The following is a 20,384-nucleotide window of genomic DNA, read 5'->3' on the forward strand; positions in this document are numbered from 1 at the left end:
CATCTCTCACTTGAATTTCCCATCTTTGACATGCCCCATCCTTTATATACATGATGGCTGAGAGCAATCCACTTGGCTTCAAAATGGAGCGTTTTTAAAATTAATTCTTGTTCTGCTAGATTTTTTTCTCTTTCTGTTAAACGGTCCTTTGACTTTAATTAAAATCTCTCTGTAGGTTTGTGGGAGATTCTATCTATTTTAAATACAGCTTGCTGGCAAGGCAGGTTTTATGATCCTCACACAACTTTTAAGGGGTGTGTGTAATATAAACATGAATGGGTTTAGATATTCAGTATGCTATTCAGACTAAATGCCCCTCTGAAAGATATAGCTAACAAATTATGGCACAGAAAGGACAGTGAAATAGAATTTGCAGACACTGGCATGCACACAAAATTAATGTGCTGTTCACAGCCATTGTAAGGAGGAATCACGTCCGTATGAGGATCCTTTGTTAGCCCATTGTGAGGAAGATGGTATATTATCCCATATGACAGCCTTGTCAGAGTAGGAGAAGATCCCATACGCCTTGATAGAGTTTAAACACCTTTGGGGGAGGGATAGCTCAGTGGTTTGAGCATTGGCCTGCTAAACCCAGGGTTGTGAATTCAGTTCTTGAGGGCCATTTAGGGAACTGGGGTAAAAATCCATCTGGGGATTGGTCCTGCTTTGAGCAGGGGGTTGGAGTAGATGACCTCCTGAGGTCCCTTCCAACCCTGATATGCTATGACTTGGTGTAAAAGTCAGTGAAAATAACATTTGATGTGGGAAGCCCTGTTATATTTCTCTTTGTATCTTCAAGGGGCAAGCAAGGATCCCTGCCCCTTTGACAGGCAGGCATTTCATCTGTGGCTTTAATGGACAAACACATATAACAGGGCTTCCCTCAGCCAAAGTCTAGAGTAAAGATAGAAGGCCTGGCTCACTTCAGGCCAGTGCTAGACAGGAAGGGAAACCCTCCCCCTGGCTCTTGTTTCAGCTCTGCCCCTCTCCTTAGAGAGCCTCCATGATGCTCACTGCCAGACCCAATGCCCCTCTCAGTGGTGAGTGTAACTTACTCACTGAGGGAGGGGGGCTGGACAGCGGTGTAAATTACACCAGTTTGACACTCCACACGTGACAGTCCTCTCCAAACTGCACCCCACATTCCACTGACAATGTGCTGAGGGGACTTCAATCATTTCCCACAGCTGGTCCAGCATTATATTCTGTGCTGGTAACTGTACAGCAGAGGTCCCCAATCTGTGGGGCATGCCCCTCTAAGGGGATGCTGACTCCCCGAGGAACATTAAGAGGGGGCATGGCTGGGGCGCGGGTCAGCCCCCACGGGGATGGGGAGGGAGTGCCGTCCAGATCTGCTGCTGGCACTGCACCCAGGGTCTTGGCTGCTCGCCCTCAGCCCAGCCCCTTTACATCTCTGTCCATGTCCCCCCCTCCTGGAGCCGTGGCCCAACTCCTGGCTCCAGGAGGTGGGAGTGGGAAGGTGCGGACAGGAGTAAGGTGGGGGCGGCGCAAGGTAAAAAGTTTGGGGACCAGTGCTGTAGCAAGAGAAAGCTAACCTCTTCTCTGCCAACCTTGGGATGAGGGTCTAAACAAATCCAGATATAATCTGCCATATATAATAAAATGGAGATTTGATCCTGATTTTCCTGTCTGTTACACGGGAGTAAATCAGATGTAACACCCGTGACGTCAATGAAATGACACTGGGGTAAAAGTGGAGAAATGGGCCTTTCAGCACTGTTGCATGTTGGGATAAAGTCACATGATGGCATTCTGGCAGCTACCTTAAGAATACTCCTCAGAGAGCAGACGCCATGTCTGACTAAAGAGAGCAAACCTACCTCTGGATTAGTGGTGGGGATGGTGCGTACGAGGTGTTTGTTTTAGTCCTGGCTGAGGACGGTCTGCTATTTTTCTTTCTTGCTGAGTCATTTCATCATTGGGCTCAGTTAATGAGGGACCATCCACTGAGCATTTAGTATTCAGTGCTGAACATTTAATACCAAATTCTGACTTGGGTAAATCCTAAGCACAAAAGAGAATAATCTTTTTCTTTTGCCTTTTTGTTTCATGCTGGCTTGAACCTCTTCTGGAAGAAGAGGTCAGAGCTTCCCAAAAGCGGTCAGCTTCACGTTTCGAGAAACGCTGCCTTCCATGAATCTAATTTCAGCAGGTTGGTTTTTATTGACCACTCACTTGGCTAGTAGAGACTATGCATTCATAGTTCAAAGGAAGTGGAGCTCTTTTGCAGCACACATCTCGCTTTGGTGCTGAGGGATCACTGCTTTCTCCTGGAGTCTTGTTCAGTGAAGGTTTTGTTCTGCTTAACCCTGTCCATACCACTCATTCCCCACAAGGAGGATCCAATACAAGGCAAAAATAATTAGAATACCACATGTGCCCCATCCATTAACATGCAGGTACTAATCTGGCGGGTGTGCAGTTATTCATTCTCATTTTATAGGACTGTGTTCCCAGATTCAGTATTTCATGAAGTGCGTGCTTCATAGAAGTTCATGTCATTCCAAATCAGTGTCTGAAAGGTAATAATACAGAAAGCAATTTCAGCTATCTTATTGATCACAATGTAATGATGAATATTTTGCACTGCCATAGTCTCTTCCAGAACAGTTCCCTGCAGTTGGCTTATCTGGTTGAGTCTGGGGTTTTATATGGATTTCAACCACCTTTCCTCCTCACTAATCCTGGGGGCTACGAAGGGACAAACTGACCTCTGGCACATGGTAGAGCAGCCTCAGGGTCGCTCTAATATGCCAGTGGTTAACCAGCCAAGTTTGTCCATGGATCCAGCTTCCAGGATTACAGGACCACATTGCTCTGGCCTAACACTCTTCTACACATGGCATACTCCCTATCATCTTTAAAATATTCCTTACACCAGTGGGGCTAAGTGCAGCTCCCTTGTCAAGGGAATCCCCAGCTGCTGTCTTAAGGCAGATTGAAGTGTCTTTTGTACCTTTGGAATAGCACAAAGAGGCCTTAGAAGTAGGCTTTTGAGTATTAATTAATGAGGCTTTGGTTTCTCTTTTGAGCTAGTATGATTATCCCCATTTAATGCACGGGAAAATTCAAGCCCTGTAGTCACACAGCAAATCAGTGGCAGAACTGGAAATAACACAAGTCCTGATTGCCTTACACCTCCTCCAAGCACTAGACTGCCCTGGCTGGCAACACACCCTGTGCTCACTAGAACTTAACTTTTCTTCCTGCAGTAAATAACTCTCATCTTTCAATGAAGCAACAGCTGGAGCAGCCAACTTGGCTTTAGCCTCCAACAGTTGGGAGAGCTGATGCCATGTGGCCTCGCAGCACTTGTTTACCAGACATCCCCTCTCAGTCCCCATTTTAAAAAAACACATAAAAGAGACAAATGAAATCAAGGGCAGGGAACAGTGACTAGCCACAAATGGGAATTTCTTGCATGAATATTTTAGCCTGGATGACTTGGGATGCTACAGGGGCAGCAACTGTACGTGCAAAAGGGAAAGAGGGCCCTGTGGCTATAAGGGACAAGGCAGGGACTTGAGCAGTTTGAGTTCCGTTTCCAAAACTGTCACAGACTTTCTGAGAGATCTGGGGCATGTAACTGTTGTTCCTCAGTTTCCCCATCTAAAAAATGGAGCTAATATTACAACCCTGCCTCACCGTGGGGTTATGAGGCTTAGTTCATCATTGTTATTATTAATCTATTATTGTAGCACAGGGGTGGGCAAACTTTTTGGCCCAAGGGCCACATCGGGGAATAGAAATTGTACGGAGGGCTATGAATGCTCATAAAATTGGGGTTGGGGTGCGGGAAGGGGGTTGGGTTCTGGCTGAGGCTACAGACTCTGGGGTGGGGGTGGGGATGAGAGGTTTGGGGTGCAGGAAGGTGTTCCAGGCTGGGATCAAGGTATTTGGTGAGTGGGAGGGGAATCAGGGCTGGGGCAGGGGGTTGGGGTATGGGGAGAGGCGCAGGGGTGTGGCTCCCGACCCAGCATCCCCTGGAGTGGGGCCAGCCAAGTCTCGTGGGCTGGCTCAGGGGCCGACTTAAAACGGCTTGTGGGCTGGATTTGGCCCATGGGCCGTAATTTGCCCACCCCTGTTGTACCACCTAGAAGCCCTAGTTATAGACTAAGACCCCACTGTGATAGGCACTTTACAAACACAGAACAAAGGAACGGTCTCTGTCCCATTAAAGCATTTTGGGATCTTCTCGTGGAAAGAGCTATTATTGGTGGTAACAGGAGCAGAGCATCTGCACTGAAGGGGCAGTAGACCATTGGGGTGATCTTTTTTTAAAAAATAGGTGAAGTGCTTTTTGTTCATTTTGTGCTTTAATGTTGCAACAACAACAAAAGATGTACATCTATCATATCAATGTGTCCAAGCAGAAAAACTGAATGCCCGTTGTGCCGTGCTTTAGGGAGCAATGTCTAGAGGGTCCCATGTGAAGTGGAGACTTTTAGCAAAACATAGCTAGAATATTTTTCTGTAGGTAGACTTGACTTTACTTGTACTATATCACTTGAAGGACACTTCTGCATTTTCTGTGATTCTTGGAATGATTTCTGGGGTTCTGGGATTATACATCAAATTTAACAAGATGATATATGGCTTTGAGGAGACACATTTGATGTACCGCTTAGCCTTCCCATAATTTACTGCCTTCCCTTGGTCTCTGGAGAGGAAGGGGTTTATATGCACTACAACCTGACTTTATAAATATCAAAGCAGGAAAGGGAAAAAGAAAGCAGGCTGTGGCCCTGTCTGCTAAACTGTTATGATATGATAGTGATGCAGGTAGGTGACATTAAATGCTACTGTATGCAACCTTAATTGCAGGTTGCCATCTCCTTGGCCATTTGAATCAAATAATGTGCTGTTCCATATTCCTGTTTTCTATTCCATTTCATGGGATTTTACATTCCAAAGTTCAGATGCTGATGAATAATCTAAATGCAAAGCCCTGCTTTGAAAAAAAAGACATACAAGTATAAACTAGCAGTCTTTGTGTGCTGTTTAATTTCCCTTCCTTAGAGGAGTATCAGGCATGACAGTATCATGAAGCCCAGATGGAAAAAATGTTTGCTTCCAAGACTTCCTGAAGATTAAAAACAAACAAATGGGGTTTGGGGGTGGTGAGGAGAACCTACCTAAACAATCCTTTGCCATTTCTGATTTTCCAAGTAGCTAAGTGTTGTCCTTTGAAATTGCTTCAGAAATTTTTTACCAGGAGATATTTCTGGCCTTTTGCTTTACAATCATATCCTCTCACTGGGCTATTAAGTTGAAAATGTAGTCGAGTGTTAACGTTGAAACAATTCTACATAACCTCCCCTCCGCACAGAACCCCTCCAAAATACCCTGCCATTTGAAATAAAGGGGTGGGGGTTAGGAGCGGAAGTGGTGAGGAAGGGGAGTGGAACTGGTGCACTCCTCTGGATTTTAATAGGTCAAATCATTTTGGTTAATAGAATTCAGGCTGTTGCATCGTCTTTGCCTAGTTAAACTGTCACCAAAGTTCACTTTGCCGCATTTTAGTGGAGATCATTGGTTGTCAGAAGGGATGAAAGAGACACTGTTGCAAAAGACTAAAAGAGTAAAAGAAGAAAGAAACATCTAGGCAAGGAGATCATATGTTCACTACACATTCAGAGCCCTAAAAGAACAACAAGGTGTCCGGACTAACCGTTTTATTTGGGCATTAGCTTTCATGGGTAAAAAAAACCTCACTTCCCTAGTGGCACAAAGATCTGTTGTTAACTCTTTCAGCCTCTACCTTCAGAATGTTTTGGGGGAGGGGTCTCTTCCTCTGTTTACACCCCATTAGGATTCTCACACATAACATACATCTAAATGCTTCTTTTCTCTTTTTCTAGCTAGAACACATTAAATTTGCTTGGAACTCAAGCTAGTCCAACTCCCAGGTCTCTGAGTCAGGGGCAGTGGGGAGGGGAGAACACAAGGAAAGTGTTAATCCTGTGTTATCCTGCCTTTGAGACAGTGCGCTACGTTAAATTGATTTGCAAATGAAAGATAACAGCTAAGCAAAAGCTACCAACCTATTCTGCCTAAGGATGATTATAATGATCTTTATGTTCCCCTAAATGACAAACCAATTTGTTACCTGCCAACGTAAACATTTGCCTATATGAGCTCCAGAAATGTTTTATTTTTATTAGCCCAAACTTTGTCTTTTTACGAAGACACAAGGGCACAATAAAAGTAGCATGCAAATATAATATCCAATTTGCATTTTTCCTTGGTCAGCAGAATCAATTTGATATTAGGTCAGTGTACACATCAGTAAAGCACACACTCACACAGGCCCATTGTAATGGTCCTAGTAATTTCTATGCTGTCAGAGTAAAGGGATTAAATAACACTTTAAAACAGCTTTGATTTTAAGAGAAATGTAAAAAGAAGTTGTTTGGGGCACAGAATGGGTTATGGGAGATAAATAGTAGACTGCTCTCCCAAGAGTAAAACGATGTTGCAATGACGATCTCAGAGAGAGCTTTTTCTGTGCAGGCCCCAATTCAGCAAAGCATTTAAGTGCATGCTTAAATTCAAAACACACTTAAGTGCCTTTGAATTCAAGGGAACTTCAGAACATGCTGATAGGCTTAAATTGATTGCTGAATCAGGGCCATAGTAAGCTGAGATCGCTCTGGAAGAAAATGCTGCACCTAAACTTTGGAGAGGATGGGTCAAAATCCATGCTTTGTAGCTTGATACCATCTCTAGGAGTTAGGTTAGACAGTGCCATAGCCATGTTGGTCCCAGGATGTTAGAGCCACAAGATGGGTGAGGTAGCAGCTTTTATTGGACAAACTTTTGTTGCTGAGGGAGACAAGCTTTTGAGCCACAAAGAGCTCCTCTTCAGGTCACTCATCTCTGTCAGCAACATAAGCTGGTCCAATAAAAGCTATTACCTCACCCAGCTTGTCTCTCTAGGTGAAAGTACACACCGATAGGCCAATCTATTGCAATTAAAACAAGAGCGTGCCAGCGTCTCCAGAACTGAAACGTAACCTTTCGAGTGGTGAGGAGAGTTTGGGGACAGGGAGGGTTTATAGACATTCAATTTACTTTTTATAAAATAGTTTTTTCATCAGCAGGAGCCTAGGCTCTCCTGCGTTCCAGGTATGAGCAGAAGTCCTGAAAAAACATGAAATGCCGTGATATTTTGGGCCTGACTGGAAGCAGGCCATGCTGAAATTGTCATGAGACAATGGGAAGGTTTTGTTCCTATTTTGATTTGTTCTAGGAATAGAGATAAAGACACCAGAACAGCAGGTGAACCTGGAGAAAATGGACAGTGGGGTGGGGGCACCCTCAAGCTTCTACTTGGCTTGGCTGACAACCAGGACTTACTGTTTGTAGTTGAGGAACTAAACTGCACTTTGGCGGGTGCCCCGTTTCCAGGCTTGATACCTAGAATGCCACTTCCTCCAACAGAGAATAGAAAAGCAAAAATGCTGGCAGCAGTCCTTTCAAAAGCTTGGTTCAGTCCTTGCATGTGTGTATCTGCAGTCCAAGTAGGATCATTTTCACCTAATGCAGCCCGTGGCAGCAGGTTTCTTTACACAGTTCGGCCAATATGTCAGAAAAGAAGCCGGTGGGAGGAGGCCTCCGAACAAAGTATGAACAGGCACAACGAGCTTGCGCTTCCTTGACCCTACCAAGCCCAAAGGGACTCAAGGGTGGCCAAAATTGCTTTCTCTTGCTGAGAGTGTTGCTGAGACACGCAATCCTACCTGAAATGACATTTGCGACCAGAAAGAACAAAAATATAAATTGAATTAGGTGCTAATCTGGTCTCTCAGGAAACACCAGAGTACAGTATATGCTGTTAAAGTAGTTTAATGAGGTAGAAACCAGGTAGTCAGGACAACAATAAGATCAGTGTTAACTTGCAACACAGATGTTAGAGTAGTTCTGTGGACTCGGAGACGGTGGAGTGAAATGTAATACAGTGGTGTGCTTTGGAATAGACTTTTCTTTCTGTGATGAGGTTTTATTCACTCCATGGAAATCTTAGTGATGTTTCTAACTAACCATATTTTGAGTACAAAACACTCACAGCAGCTCAGATTATACTTTAAAGTACTAGAGACTCAAAGATAGTGTAGTATTGGGTTATTTTGTCAACAGCCCATGTTTCAAAAAGGTTGTGCAAATATATATACACACGTCTGTAATTGAAATGTGAATTTCGGTCTGATGAAAGATTCAAAGCCCTGGTGACTGCAGACTTCTGAAATTCTCAAGACGATGGGTGTTAGGTCTGAACCCAAACGTTGGATCTAGTCTCTTGTCTTTGCTATCTGACAGCTGTTTGATGGACAACATGAAAAAAAGTATGGCGCTCATAGTCCAATAATCTGTGGACAAGTGTCCACATCAACCCTAATTGGTCTCCTGATTGCAAGCCTCTGCAGGCAAGCCGAACTACTGAACAGGCCAATCAATTCTGAACTCATGTCTCCCGAATCAACATGTCTCTTCCAGGCTAGGGTTCGGGGACACCTAGATGGCAGCATAGGTGATCCTGCATCTTGTGATGGATCTGTTAAACAGAGAATTGTGCTTTCCACCGCTAACTATCCAGCATCTGTCACAAGCACTAACTGCATTTAAAAGACAATATCAATATGCTTAGGCCCAAAAGTTACTTTTAAAGACAATCTTCCCAAATGTACTTTTTAAGAAAAATGTTTTTAATGGATAATGTCATGACTTTCAAGTGGGAGGGCAGTGGAATTTTGGTTTAAGTGTTTTCCTGCAGGTTCTGCAACCCAAGCAATGAGGAGTGAAACAGAAAGTAAACAAACCAAAACTAATCAGACACCTAACAGTGATAAACAGTGCAAGTAAAATAAGTACACTGGTTTTAAAAAGTGTTTTCTCTATGAGTACTCCAAGGTATTATTAAGATCACAAGTGAGGACTTTTTTTAATATATTCTTGTTCTTGACAATTTAATTATAAAATGAGAGAAAATCTGTATAGAAATTAACACGAAACTGTGTAAGTATATATTCCCTGTGATAAATATATTGCAAGAAGTTATTTACCAGATTCCATGTAGTAAGGAATTAACCCACCCTTCGCAGCTCATGCTGTATTGACCCTCCCTAATGTGTATGGAGGAGGAGTGAAAGACATTGTATGGGGCTTGAATGTAGGGTCTGAGCTAAAACCCACTAAAATCAATGCAATGTCTCTGTTGCTTTCAGTGGGCTTTGGATCAGGCCCTAAATGGGGAAGATTCTTTCCTGCATTAGAGGAAAATTAATTTTATCTACTAATCTTAATAATAATTATAAAGAGAGAAAGTGTGTGTGCATCTATAATATAAAGTATTATATGTGTCATCTCAAACACATGGGGCAGAGTCTTACCTGGTGTAAATTGTCGACACCATTCAATGTCACTTTTATTTTTGTGTGATTAGCCTTGATTGTATATACTATGCTGAGTATCTGCCCCTTTAATGCTAGACATTTTTTTTGAATAGAAGAAAATGCAGCTCTAGTTACAGGAGATATCCTGGGCTTCTCTTTTCACTTGACATTGTTGGGGGCTGATTTATCTCCTTCTTCCTGCATTACTCAGTGTTAATGCTAATGACACGGGGTGGTCATCAGGTTCTTGCTGATGTTCTTGTGTTCTTTTCTGCTGCCTCTCACTTCTCTTCAGCAGACAGGGTTGACCCCACCAGCTGCTACTTTTGTCAGAGACATTCTTTCTTATATTTCTCTGCCTCTGGGGCTCAAAAACACACCAGAGAGGAGCGAAGTTAGTGCATCAAAGACTGAATAAATGACTGGGTTGCAGGCTGAACAGCTGTAGGACATTTAGAAGGACTAGAGAAATATAAAAGAATCCTGCTATGGTCTCTGGTCCAATTGCCTCCAGAGAAGAACTGAAAGCATATTGATTATTATTAATTTTTTTGTCCTTGTGGGTTTGGATTTGCCCCTGGCTGGGATTAGAATGTCTGTAAACGAGAAAAGTTTAAAAAAAAATCAGGATTCACAATTTGCTTGCTATTAAAAGAGCCGTATTTCTCTCCCTGTGTGTGTATGTACATCCTGTTTGTGTGAGTAATTAAAAATTCATTGTGAATCTTAGATTTGTTTTATATTTTAAAACTTTTTGTCTACTTGAAAGGGATTAGCATGAAAATAGAGATGTCTGCCACAATTTTGTCTTGTTGGCTTTAGTGTTACCCCTCTTGAGTGTTTTAGATCTAGATGAGATGTATACCTGAGGTACTGACCTCGTATGGTCATTACAATTCCCATGGTCCTTTTTGCAAGAGTGTATTTTTTATTGCCTGTTTGTAAGCACTTTCCCTGTGGCAAACTGAAGAAAACATGCCCTCCGCCCCACAGAGTTTACAGTTTTAATAGACAGACAGGACAATATCGTTTGAAGTATTTTATTTTATTATCCTTATATCGGGATTGAATTGTAAGAGGTTAACCTTCGAGTCCTGGCTAAATTTTTGGTTACATTCTAACTACTACAGCTCCCTCCCACCTTTCTGTAATTTCAAATGGATACAGTAAAAGCTTCATCCCTACCAACTTGAAACTGTTGTGCCGTGTGCTGTTCAATAGCTGTCATGTTCCACCCCAGAGGTGACTGTGTTTCTGTGCAGGGTGAAGTGGTTTCTGTAAAATTATTATTCTCTCCAGTGTTCCTCAGTGCATTTAGTCCTTGTTTGTTTTGCATACCTTGCTGATTTTGAATATCTCTGGTCTATGTTTTGATAGAGGCAAAACCAGGCCAAAATAATGAAAAAGAAAGCATGCTAATAACTGTCATTTGCCAGCGCCTTACCTTTACTTGGCACCATGCTAAATCTTGTATTAAATGTAATGCAGGGTGCAATTGGCTTTACAATGTGAATGGAAATGGAACCCCACCGCTTTTCTTGTCACCCCAGGAGGACATTTATCACAAGTGAGCGAGCGATTACAATGCAGTTAAACTCACTGTAGTAAATCTTATTTTTAAAAAGGAAACTAACTTGTTTGTTGCAGCCTGGGCTTTGTGTCATTAGACTTGCAATCCTTGCTGTTGCACCGTCTTTCATAGGGCATGATATGAATAGCTAGCAATGCTGCTTTCTTTAATTATGAATTATCCCCATGTATAATGTATGAACAATTTTAATAAAAGGAAACGCTTTAATATTAATGGTCCTTTGCATCCTGCATAGGGGACCCAATTTAAGGATCTTTGTCTCTTTTTTGCAGTAAACCTGCGGTCTGGAGCTGAGCAGAAAGTGGTGTTCATCACTGCCCGTGTCCACCCTGGAGAAACTCCCTCTTCCTTTGTATGCCAAGGTGAGTGTCTGCAGAGTCACCAGTTGGAATAAAAACCCAGAGATGGAGGTGTCTCTCTCCCAGGCTCTCTTTTTCCTTGGCCTCTGCTCCTTTGAGCATCTCGGGCCAGCGCACTGTGGTCTTGGTAGCTCTGTTTAATTATAAGAAACAGTCTACTTGTCTGAAGGTGGTGTTCTGAAGAGCAGAGCTTTCAGTGGCTGACAGCACTGATAAAAATAGAAAGAAAATTGCCCAGCTCATGTTTGCAAAGGGTTGATTCTGGGTAAAAATAATCCCAGTGTGTTTTCATGTAATTTCATTGTATAGGCTTAAAAGATTTTAGTAACGATGCCTAGAGATTGCAATAGGGCCCCAATATCGAACAGGGTCCATGGGCTGGATTCTTGGCTAGTGTAAATCAATGGAGCTATGCTGATTTACTGTATCAGCTGAGGAACTGGCCCTGTATATCAAGTAAGTCACATCAGTCGCCGCTTACGCTGTGCTCATTCTGCTGGTTGCTTACAATGCAGCAGATGGATTTGTGACTGGCCCTGTTGATTTGTAAAGACCTTAATGAGGGACTGATATAGATTCAGGACCTTCTCCCTTTGTCCCTCACCATGGTGTGTCTCCTGCACCTCTCCAGGGAGCTATTGTTCCATAGGTTAGCAGATGCTGGAACTTTTGCTATAGCCCACTAGGATGTAGAGTTGCTTCATAGACATCCACATCAATCTAACATTTCCACCTCAGGAGTGTCTTCTCTTTTAATCCTTCCCTTTCTATACCTTTCTATACCTCTGAGGGAACCCTCTCTCCTGAGGCTCCCTGGCTGGAGACAATAGTTCTCTGCAGCACCTTCCCTCCAGAACCCATTTTCCTACACTTTCATGGATCCCATGAGATCTGCTAATCTGGGGACTGGACCTCTTATGCAGGACTATGCAGCATGGAAAGTAATATCCTTCACCTGCCAGAACAGTGCCTAAGACTCGCTGAATGGAGGTTCAGAGAGTGTCTTCGTCTCCTATGCTGGAGTTGCCAATATAGGAGATTATAGGGCACTTGGGATTTATTAATTAATGTGTATTTATAATTGGATGCTGTATGACTTAGTTTGATGCTATGTGTAACTGTTTGTGTTGCCCCTGCTAGGTCAGAGCTGAACCACGCTGCTAGGGGGATATTTTATAAATACTATGATATTAAATTTATAATATTAAATTTATTATGGTGATGAAATATTATTAAACAGGAAAGGAGCAAAATGTGCAGAAGAGGTGGCAAATGTAGGCTGATGAAGGAACTAGATGGAAGTCATCTCTGATGGTCTTCCAGAAAGACTTTATGCTCTGGAAAGAAGAGTGGGAGTTGAGGGGCAGGGAGGGAGAAGAAAGCAAACCAGTCTTGAGAAGCACATCAGAAACTTGCTGACTGCAGTTACAATGCACGCGTGACTCGCTCAGCAATGCAAGAATCTGAGCTGAGTGAACTCACCGTGCATTGAGCCATTCTGCTCAGTGCAGATGAAGTTGCCTTGTGTGTATAATTAGTGTCATAAGAAGTGATTTGGAAATCACAGCAACACCCCGCCCCCCCCCAAATGGAGTGCATTTCAAGTTCAGTTCGACATTGTTTCTGATATTGCTAAAAGTAAAATGAAGTATTAGCTTTAGCTTTGGAAATTTTTGTGGAAGAAATAGGATCCTTTGATAGTTAAGCTCCTGGAGTGAGAGAGAAGTTATTTTAGAAATCTTGTTAGACTTTTTGGCAGAGTTTGATATTTCAGTTTAAGATCTGAATCCAAACCCAGTGCATTCAGCACATGGCAGTTTTGCCTGGTTTACATTTTTCTCCTGGATGGTTTGAAGCGAATACACATACAACCTATACCGTGCAGATATGGCAGGCTAATCCCACAGATTAGATGGAATGTGAATCTGGGTGCAGACATCATCTGATGTAGGGAGGGGCTGGGCTGTAGCTGCCAAGGCCTGAAGCAACAGCAAATGAAGGAAGCAACCACTGCTGAGAGAGGGGAGGTTGCATAGCGAATTTCCTTTAAACTCTTTGTTTTTGTTTCTCTCAGTCTTGGTTGGCTGTTTTACTCAATTCAGTCTCCATTCCCTCACCTTCCTAATCCCTGCCTCCATCTCCATTCATCTCTCTTCACACCCCTTTACCGCGTCCAGGTGTAACCCAGGCCTGCTTGGTGTAGTGCTCTGTCCCCTCCAGTGGCACCTAGCCCAGCTAGAGATTGATGAGTCTGCAACAGCCTCGGCTAAGAGCCAGGTGGCTTTTAGCTCATGCAGCAGAGGCTCATACATTAAGCTTCAAAGGTCCAAGGTTTGACCCCTCCTGCCAAGGACAAGGGTCTGTCTGCATTTCACAAACCTCATGACTGCCCTTGTCTGCAGTACAGAACTCTGGCTAAACAGTCTCTCCTGTGCTAGCACCATTGTGTGGGGATCCTTGACACCTTGTGGGGTTTTTTTTACCAGGTCATATTTAAATCTGATCTGAGCACCAGTGAGTGTCCCAGTATAAGAAAGACTCAGGCAGCTTGGGAGAGCTCAGGGCATGTTTAACTGACACTGGAGCAGGACTGCCAGAAGCTATTCAACTCACTAGGGCTAAGTCTACACAGCTCCCAGACGTGAGCCTCCCAGCCCGGCTTGCAGGGCTCGGCCTAGTGCTCTAAAATAGCTGTGTTGTCAACTCTTGGGCTGGAGCTCAGGCTCTGAAGCCTAGCAAGGCTTTACCTAAATCCTCTGGAGTAGACACAACTTCTGCGTCTCCTGCTGTCAAAAGTGCATCTTTGCATGCTACCCTCATGCACACGTTCCATGCCTCCCTCCCCCACAATACTTTCTCCTTTAGATACGCTCCTCCCAGAAGGGTTTTGAAAACCCTCGTCCTGCCCACCATCCAGAGCGGGAGTTAGGAAATGGAAAAGGAGAAACACATAAATGGAACTAACAAAGCATGCCCTAATTATTCCTGCTCCTCTGGTTTGCCATCCATGTGGCCTAGTTAGATTAGAAGCTCTTTGGGGCAGAGAGGTTCTTTTTGTTGTCTTTCTTGCCTTCAAAATGGCCATCCCACTGGCACTATGGAAATAATGATTTAGTAACTTGGGTCAGGAGACTCCAGGGTAAAGGATTTTTTTTTTTTTAATTCTCACCCTAGGGTGAAGTTAAGGTCAAGGGGACACCATTATCAGTCTTGGCTCACTGTAACAGAAAGGGTTAATCTGTCACTTTGGTAAGAGAATCCCAAGGAAGCCTACTTCTCTGTGTCTAGAAGGGAAATGGGACATTTCCTTGCCGGCTATGCAAACCTTTGCCTCCTAGAAATGGAGATCAGGTCGATGCAGCTTGAATTTACTGGAATATATTGCTAAACCAATAATTTCATTTCATAGTCTGGCACTTTGCATCCTGTAGTATCACGGTAAATCATGCTACTTCAGGTCAGGTCCTAATATATCATTGTATGGCCGATACATGGTATTCTGCTGCATCTGAATTTTTTCTTGAGACACAAAGTCCTTTCTTTCAAATGCATATCGTACTGGCTGTCAAGCAGCTAGTCAGGCAAAATGGGCAGGAGGCGAGCACTGTCCAGTAGCAATACTGAGTAGTCTGAGAGCAGGGGATGTAGTAGTTTGTCGGCAACTGGAATTAAATGGGAATATTTACCTCTTGCAAATTAAGTCCATCAGCTAGTAGTCAAACCAAGGGCAGATCTAACATGCTAGAAGCCCTATGTACCAATCTGGTGGCACAATGGATAGTTAGAAGTGAATCTAAGGGTCTCTAAATTAATCTAATTTACATCTCCTACAGACCTCTTAATAGATTTTTCCTGGCTATTTCTGTTGGTTCTTTTTCACTGCTTGCCACTGTAGTGTGCAAGGGCCTCACTGTGCTATGTGACAAAGTGTACAGACAAGGATTTCTCTCTGGCCTGAATAACTTGTTTTCTTGTTTATTATGGTGGGAGATTTACATCAAAGAAAGCTAGGCTGCTTCCGTGAGACTCCCACTCACTTACTGATGTACACTTCCTTACCCGTCTTTTCTGAATTTCCCCTTGTTAGTCTAAGGAAGTCCAGAACTGGTGTGATTTATATGCCGTGGGGCAGGCAGAGAGGGCTGTAGCATGAAAGGCAACTAACAGGAGAATTTAATCCACACCGTGTTACATCCTCCTCTTCTTTGGCAGGGATGCTCTCACTGACAAGTAACTTACACCACCCTTAGCCATCACCTCTGAACGTGGCCCTGTGTATGCATCTGATACATTACCCACAGCCAGTATGAAACGATACAAATTCTTTTTCAACTGAAAGTTGCTTAGTGCTGATGCTGTTACAACTACTCCCTTTAAAAGCTGTTTTTTTTTTTTGTAAGCAAGGGCCCTTACTCCTGCAGATGTCATAAAATATCCCGGGCTTGGATGTCATCCCTCTGTTTCCTTGGCAAATACTAGCAACCCAGCCAGACCTCCCAAGAATCCATCAAGTAGTGCATCCAGCCACTCGTTCAGCGAACGACAACAAATGCTTTAATATTTCACAGTTGCTGCAGCTGCCAAGATACTAACCCTGAACTTACTTCCTAAAAATAAAAAGAAGAATCCTGAATGACCTTTTCAGATTCATTAACAATCTTTTGTTCCTTTCTCTCTCTCTTTTATAAAACTAAAACAGTACTTTGGGATATGTGTTTTTTTGTAAGAATGGGCTTTTCTTTAATGCTTAATAACCTATACAGTACATCTAAGTGTGTATACCTGCTCTATCACTCATGGGAAAACAATGCCCTAAATCTTTGGTTGCTAGGCTTATCAGAATTGTTGCTGTTCTGTGAGTGGGTGGGTGAAGAGTAGGTTGGAATGTAGGCTTCTGTATTATTTTCCTGTATTATTGGTGTGTATTTTTACACTGTTTTCAGTCTGTTATTCTATGTGTGTTGAGTTTCACAGGCCCTTTTCGGCTCAGCTGGAGCCAATTCTGCTCTGTGAGGGTCTAGCAGCAGGGAGATCAATGGAGCTAGTGCTCCCCTTATAGGCTGAATTCATCCCTCCTGCTGTTGTCACACACAACTGGATTTACTTCCTCTCCCTTGTGAAATGGCACAAAAATTGATCATTTCTCTGACAAGTGTCTTTTGGAATCTGTTTTAAGTTAATTTTTTGGGGGGGAGGGGGTAAGAAAAGGTACAATATTTCCTACATTTGCTCCTCAGAGAAAATAACTCATCAGCTGTCACTGATCTGAATTCTTATGGTGAAATAATACAAAAAGAGGACATACTATCCATCCAAAAGCCACCCCCAGAACTGACACCAGGCAGCCTTTACAGTGGCTGTGATGTCACCTGGTATCTGGTTGTGTGCTGAGAGAGTTTTGTTTCATACGCCAAGAATTGTGCTTTTATTGTGTGTAGAGTCTTGATATTTCTTTTCTTTGGGAGAAAGAGGGCATCGCATGGGTGTTCATGCAGATGGAGAGTGGCACTGGTCCTGTGATGGTCAACATGGTAAAGTTCATGCTTTATACCTTATTTTTTTTGCACCAGTTCTTGTGTGTAGTCTTCGCATATTTTAGAAATGTACATATGTGCATAGCTTCCTCCTAGCCGTAGTGTGTTTTGTTAGCAATTATCTGGTCAGGTTCAGTACGTCATCTAATGCTAAAGGGCTTCTGACTCTTCAAATTTTAATGGTACATAAATGAGGTGTCAAGCCTTGTAAATTACAGCTTGCAGAGGCATTGCACTGAATCACTAAATCTCCCTAAGAAGCTTCCCTTGTTTTCTCCCTTTGTTAGGCATTTGCTAGTATGGCACCCACCACAAAGTCTGAATCCAAAAAAATGAAAATCTGCTCCCTGAGCTTCTGGCTTGAATATACTCTGCCAGGCTGGGATCCAGCACTCCCAGAAGATGCAGTGCAAGAAGGAAGGGAGACTCAGATCTCGTTGTGAGCTAACTACAGTTTGACCTTGAGTTGACATTGAAGTGTGCAGTCTGAAAGGTGCACATCCTCTCAGAGGCAGCGACCTGAAGAAAAACAGATGCTGTTATCCACAAGAAGTGGAGCCAAAATGGCTTTTAGATCTTTATTTAAGCAAATGCACCCTCACTATACCAAGTGAGGTCAAGTGGCATGAAATGAGAATCTAAGTTATGAAAGGCATTGGTTTTGTTAACATTTTTATGTCTTTATTTTGAGCCATCATGGTTGAGAAAAAATTCTGAAAGTTTCTAATAAAAAGTTGATGCGGAATTTATAGAGGTTTGGAGGGTCAGGGACTAACTTCTGTAAGACAGAAGTCCTCCTGCCAGCTGCCTTCTTGGGGTCTGTTGTACAGCAGCTCACTCAGTTGGCTGAGAGTTGAACTTTCCCTCTAAGGAATGAAGGTGTTCTCTCTTTCCATCCAAATTATTCTGGGTATTATAGTCCCCAAAAGATTCCAAGATGGTGGCTGTTTTCCAGTTCATTTCACAGAGATATTACCTTAGAACTTACGTGGGAGGAACTGATCCCCATGGGACGTAATAAGAGAGAACGATGCCATTGCACTGCAACCAGCGGAAATATTCTCCTAAGTAACTTATCCTTAGGGAAAAATAGGGCCACATGTGACAAGATGAAAATCTGGGGTCTTTTGAGTCTTGCTGCTGTTGTTTAAAATTCCTGCCTACAATTCTTGCCTACCTTTAGCACACTTAAAAAGGCAGGAAGGGCTGCATTCTCATTAAACAGCTGCTCCTTCCCCCAATTAACAGAAAACTCTGAACTCTAAGGCAGAAAGTGACATTACCAACAAGAGGGGAAGATATGTCTTTGAAATGCAAGAGCAAATATGACTAAGGAGGCCTTTGCTTGCGGAAAGGAACTTTCTAGGAAGTATTTTTTCACACAACGCACAGTCAACCTGTGGAATTCCCTGCCAGAGGATGTTGTGAAGGCAAAGACTATAACAGGGTTCAGAAAAGAGCTAGATAAATTCATGGAGAAAAGGTTCATCAATGGCTATTAGCCAGAATGGGCAGGGATAATGTCCTTAGCCTCTGTTTGCCAGAAGGTGGGAATGGGTGACGGGATGGATCACTTGATTACCTGTTCTGTTCATTCCCTCTGAGGTGCCTAGCACTGGCCACTGTCAGAAGACAGGATACTGGGCTAGATGGACTTTTGGTCTGACCCAGTGTGGCCGTTCTTTGTGAGGATGTCCCCCTCGATCCTTCCCAGATGAGAAGCAAAATCTCCCAATGAAATTAAACAGAGAATTGTACAGATTTCTTTACAGGATTTTAAATCACTCGGTATTTTAACTGCGACAGAATGAGTATTGAACAAAGCTCTGAGCCTAGAAAGGACCCATTATAGAAGCACCAATATCTTCCGAACTTTTCAAGACCCTGTTTGCTGCCCTTCATATTCTGTTTAATTTATGTTTGGATGAATGCCTGGATCTGAATCAATTCTAACCCAGGTCTAAGTATTTTATGTAGGTAGTACTCACTGTAATAGCAAGCCAAATCTTTATCACTTGGCCATCTTTTCTGCCCCAAAAGTAGTCTTACCTGTATAGTATGCACAACCACACACATGCCATTTGCACTCCTCCATGCTCATGGCAATGCATTCTCAATGTTCCCCCGGAATACTGTTCCTCTGCTGCAGACAATAGTTGCAGGAGATTCCATTTCTTCCTTGCAATGAGGCTGAGTTACAATGTTCAGAGCTGGATCTGAATTCAGTGGGTCCTCACATAAGCCTCACAAACGTTCTTACTAAGCCCTTTGTCTCCAGGGAAGGTGGAGGGGTAGTTCTGTGCTGTTGAGCAAGCTATCAGTGGGCAAAGGGAAAAGTGATGTCACTGTACATGCAAACATTGACTTCTTGGCCCCGTGACCTCCCTGCCCCTTAAGGGATTGCTTGCATAGCAGGGTCAGAAGGAGCAGTTGTAGGACTCAGGAGTGCAGGGAGTGTGATTATACCTTGTGCATCTGCCAGGCACAAAGAGGGTGGTTTCTTCCCCTAAAAGGTGATTGGGTATGATCTGTCTCTTTAAAATGGCTGCAATACACAAATATGTTTAAAATGATCATTTTGGCCACCATGTGGTGCTGGAGTCGGTGAATTCTGCCTGACATATTCATCTGATTTTCCAAGTCAATTCGTTCTACCCTAAATTCCATGTTGGGTGATTGATGAAAGGAGAGGCCAATATGTCTGACTTCATATGTGTCACTCACCGGTTAACTGCAATCCAAGGAAAGGCTCTTGGTTTCCTTCCAAAGAATGCATTTTTTTTTAAAAAGCAAGGATTCTAAAATGTAGGATCAATCTAAGCAACCCCCATCCGCTCCCCAGTTTTCTTTCAGTTTATTCTTTATTCTTTCATCTATGTACAGCAGCAGGTCAGATGTTGGGAGTCATACTGAATTCGAAAACAGACCAATTTTTCCCACTTCTAAGCAGACCTAGCAAATTGGTGTGACCCAAGCTGGCAAGAGGTGAGGGAACCCTGGCTAAGAGGATAGACTCATTGTGCATTTAGATTACATTTTGGAGAACATAGTAGTTTTGCAGTGGATTAGAAAGGACCCGTGGGGAGAAAGAACTAAATTAATTATTTTCCTACCTGCAGCCTGCAAACTGTAATCTCAAAATGATGGTATCAGGGTAAAGGAGTAAATTCAGCTTGAGGGAGTCTTATGCAGCTGCCTGACCTAATTTTGTCCTAAATAAATGCTCATAAAAGTGCAGATACTGTGTCTTTTGCTGTGGTCCAATGATGCCAGCGTAGGGGGTTCACTTAAAGAAGCATTTCAGATGGCCAGTGGCAGATGGCTTTATAAACCTAGGTACTGACCAGCCATAGAAACCCAGGCTGCTACCTCAGCTCCATCATCCCTGCTAGCTGGAAGAAATGGGAAGCAAGATCTTATACTCTAGAAGTTACTTTTAGACTAGAAAAAGGGGTCAAAATTGAACATGGATCAGTGTTAATCA

At 43.1% G+C, this 20,384-nt stretch overlaps 1 protein-coding gene across 2 annotated transcripts in view; it reads left to right on the forward strand.

Moving 5' to 3' along the window:
* The window catches only part of AGBL4 (AGBL carboxypeptidase 4), a 1,420,515-nt gene that overhangs the window by 1,090,383 nt on the left and 309,748 nt on the right, over nucleotides 1-20,384 (forward strand). For both annotated transcript variants that reach the window (XM_050961715.1, XM_050961716.1), the window contains one exon: nucleotides 11,280-11,369. In XM_050961715.1, the coding sequence (XP_050817672.1) occupies nucleotides 11,280-11,369 (90 nt within the window). The remainder of the gene's footprint in view (nucleotides 1-11,279; nucleotides 11,370-20,384) is intronic.

Source organism: Gopherus flavomarginatus, chromosome 7, assembly GCF_025201925.1.
Source record: "Gopherus flavomarginatus isolate rGopFla2 chromosome 7, rGopFla2.mat.asm, whole genome shotgun sequence".
In the NCBI taxonomy this organism is placed as follows: domain Eukaryota; kingdom Metazoa; phylum Chordata; order Testudines; family Testudinidae; genus Gopherus; species Gopherus flavomarginatus.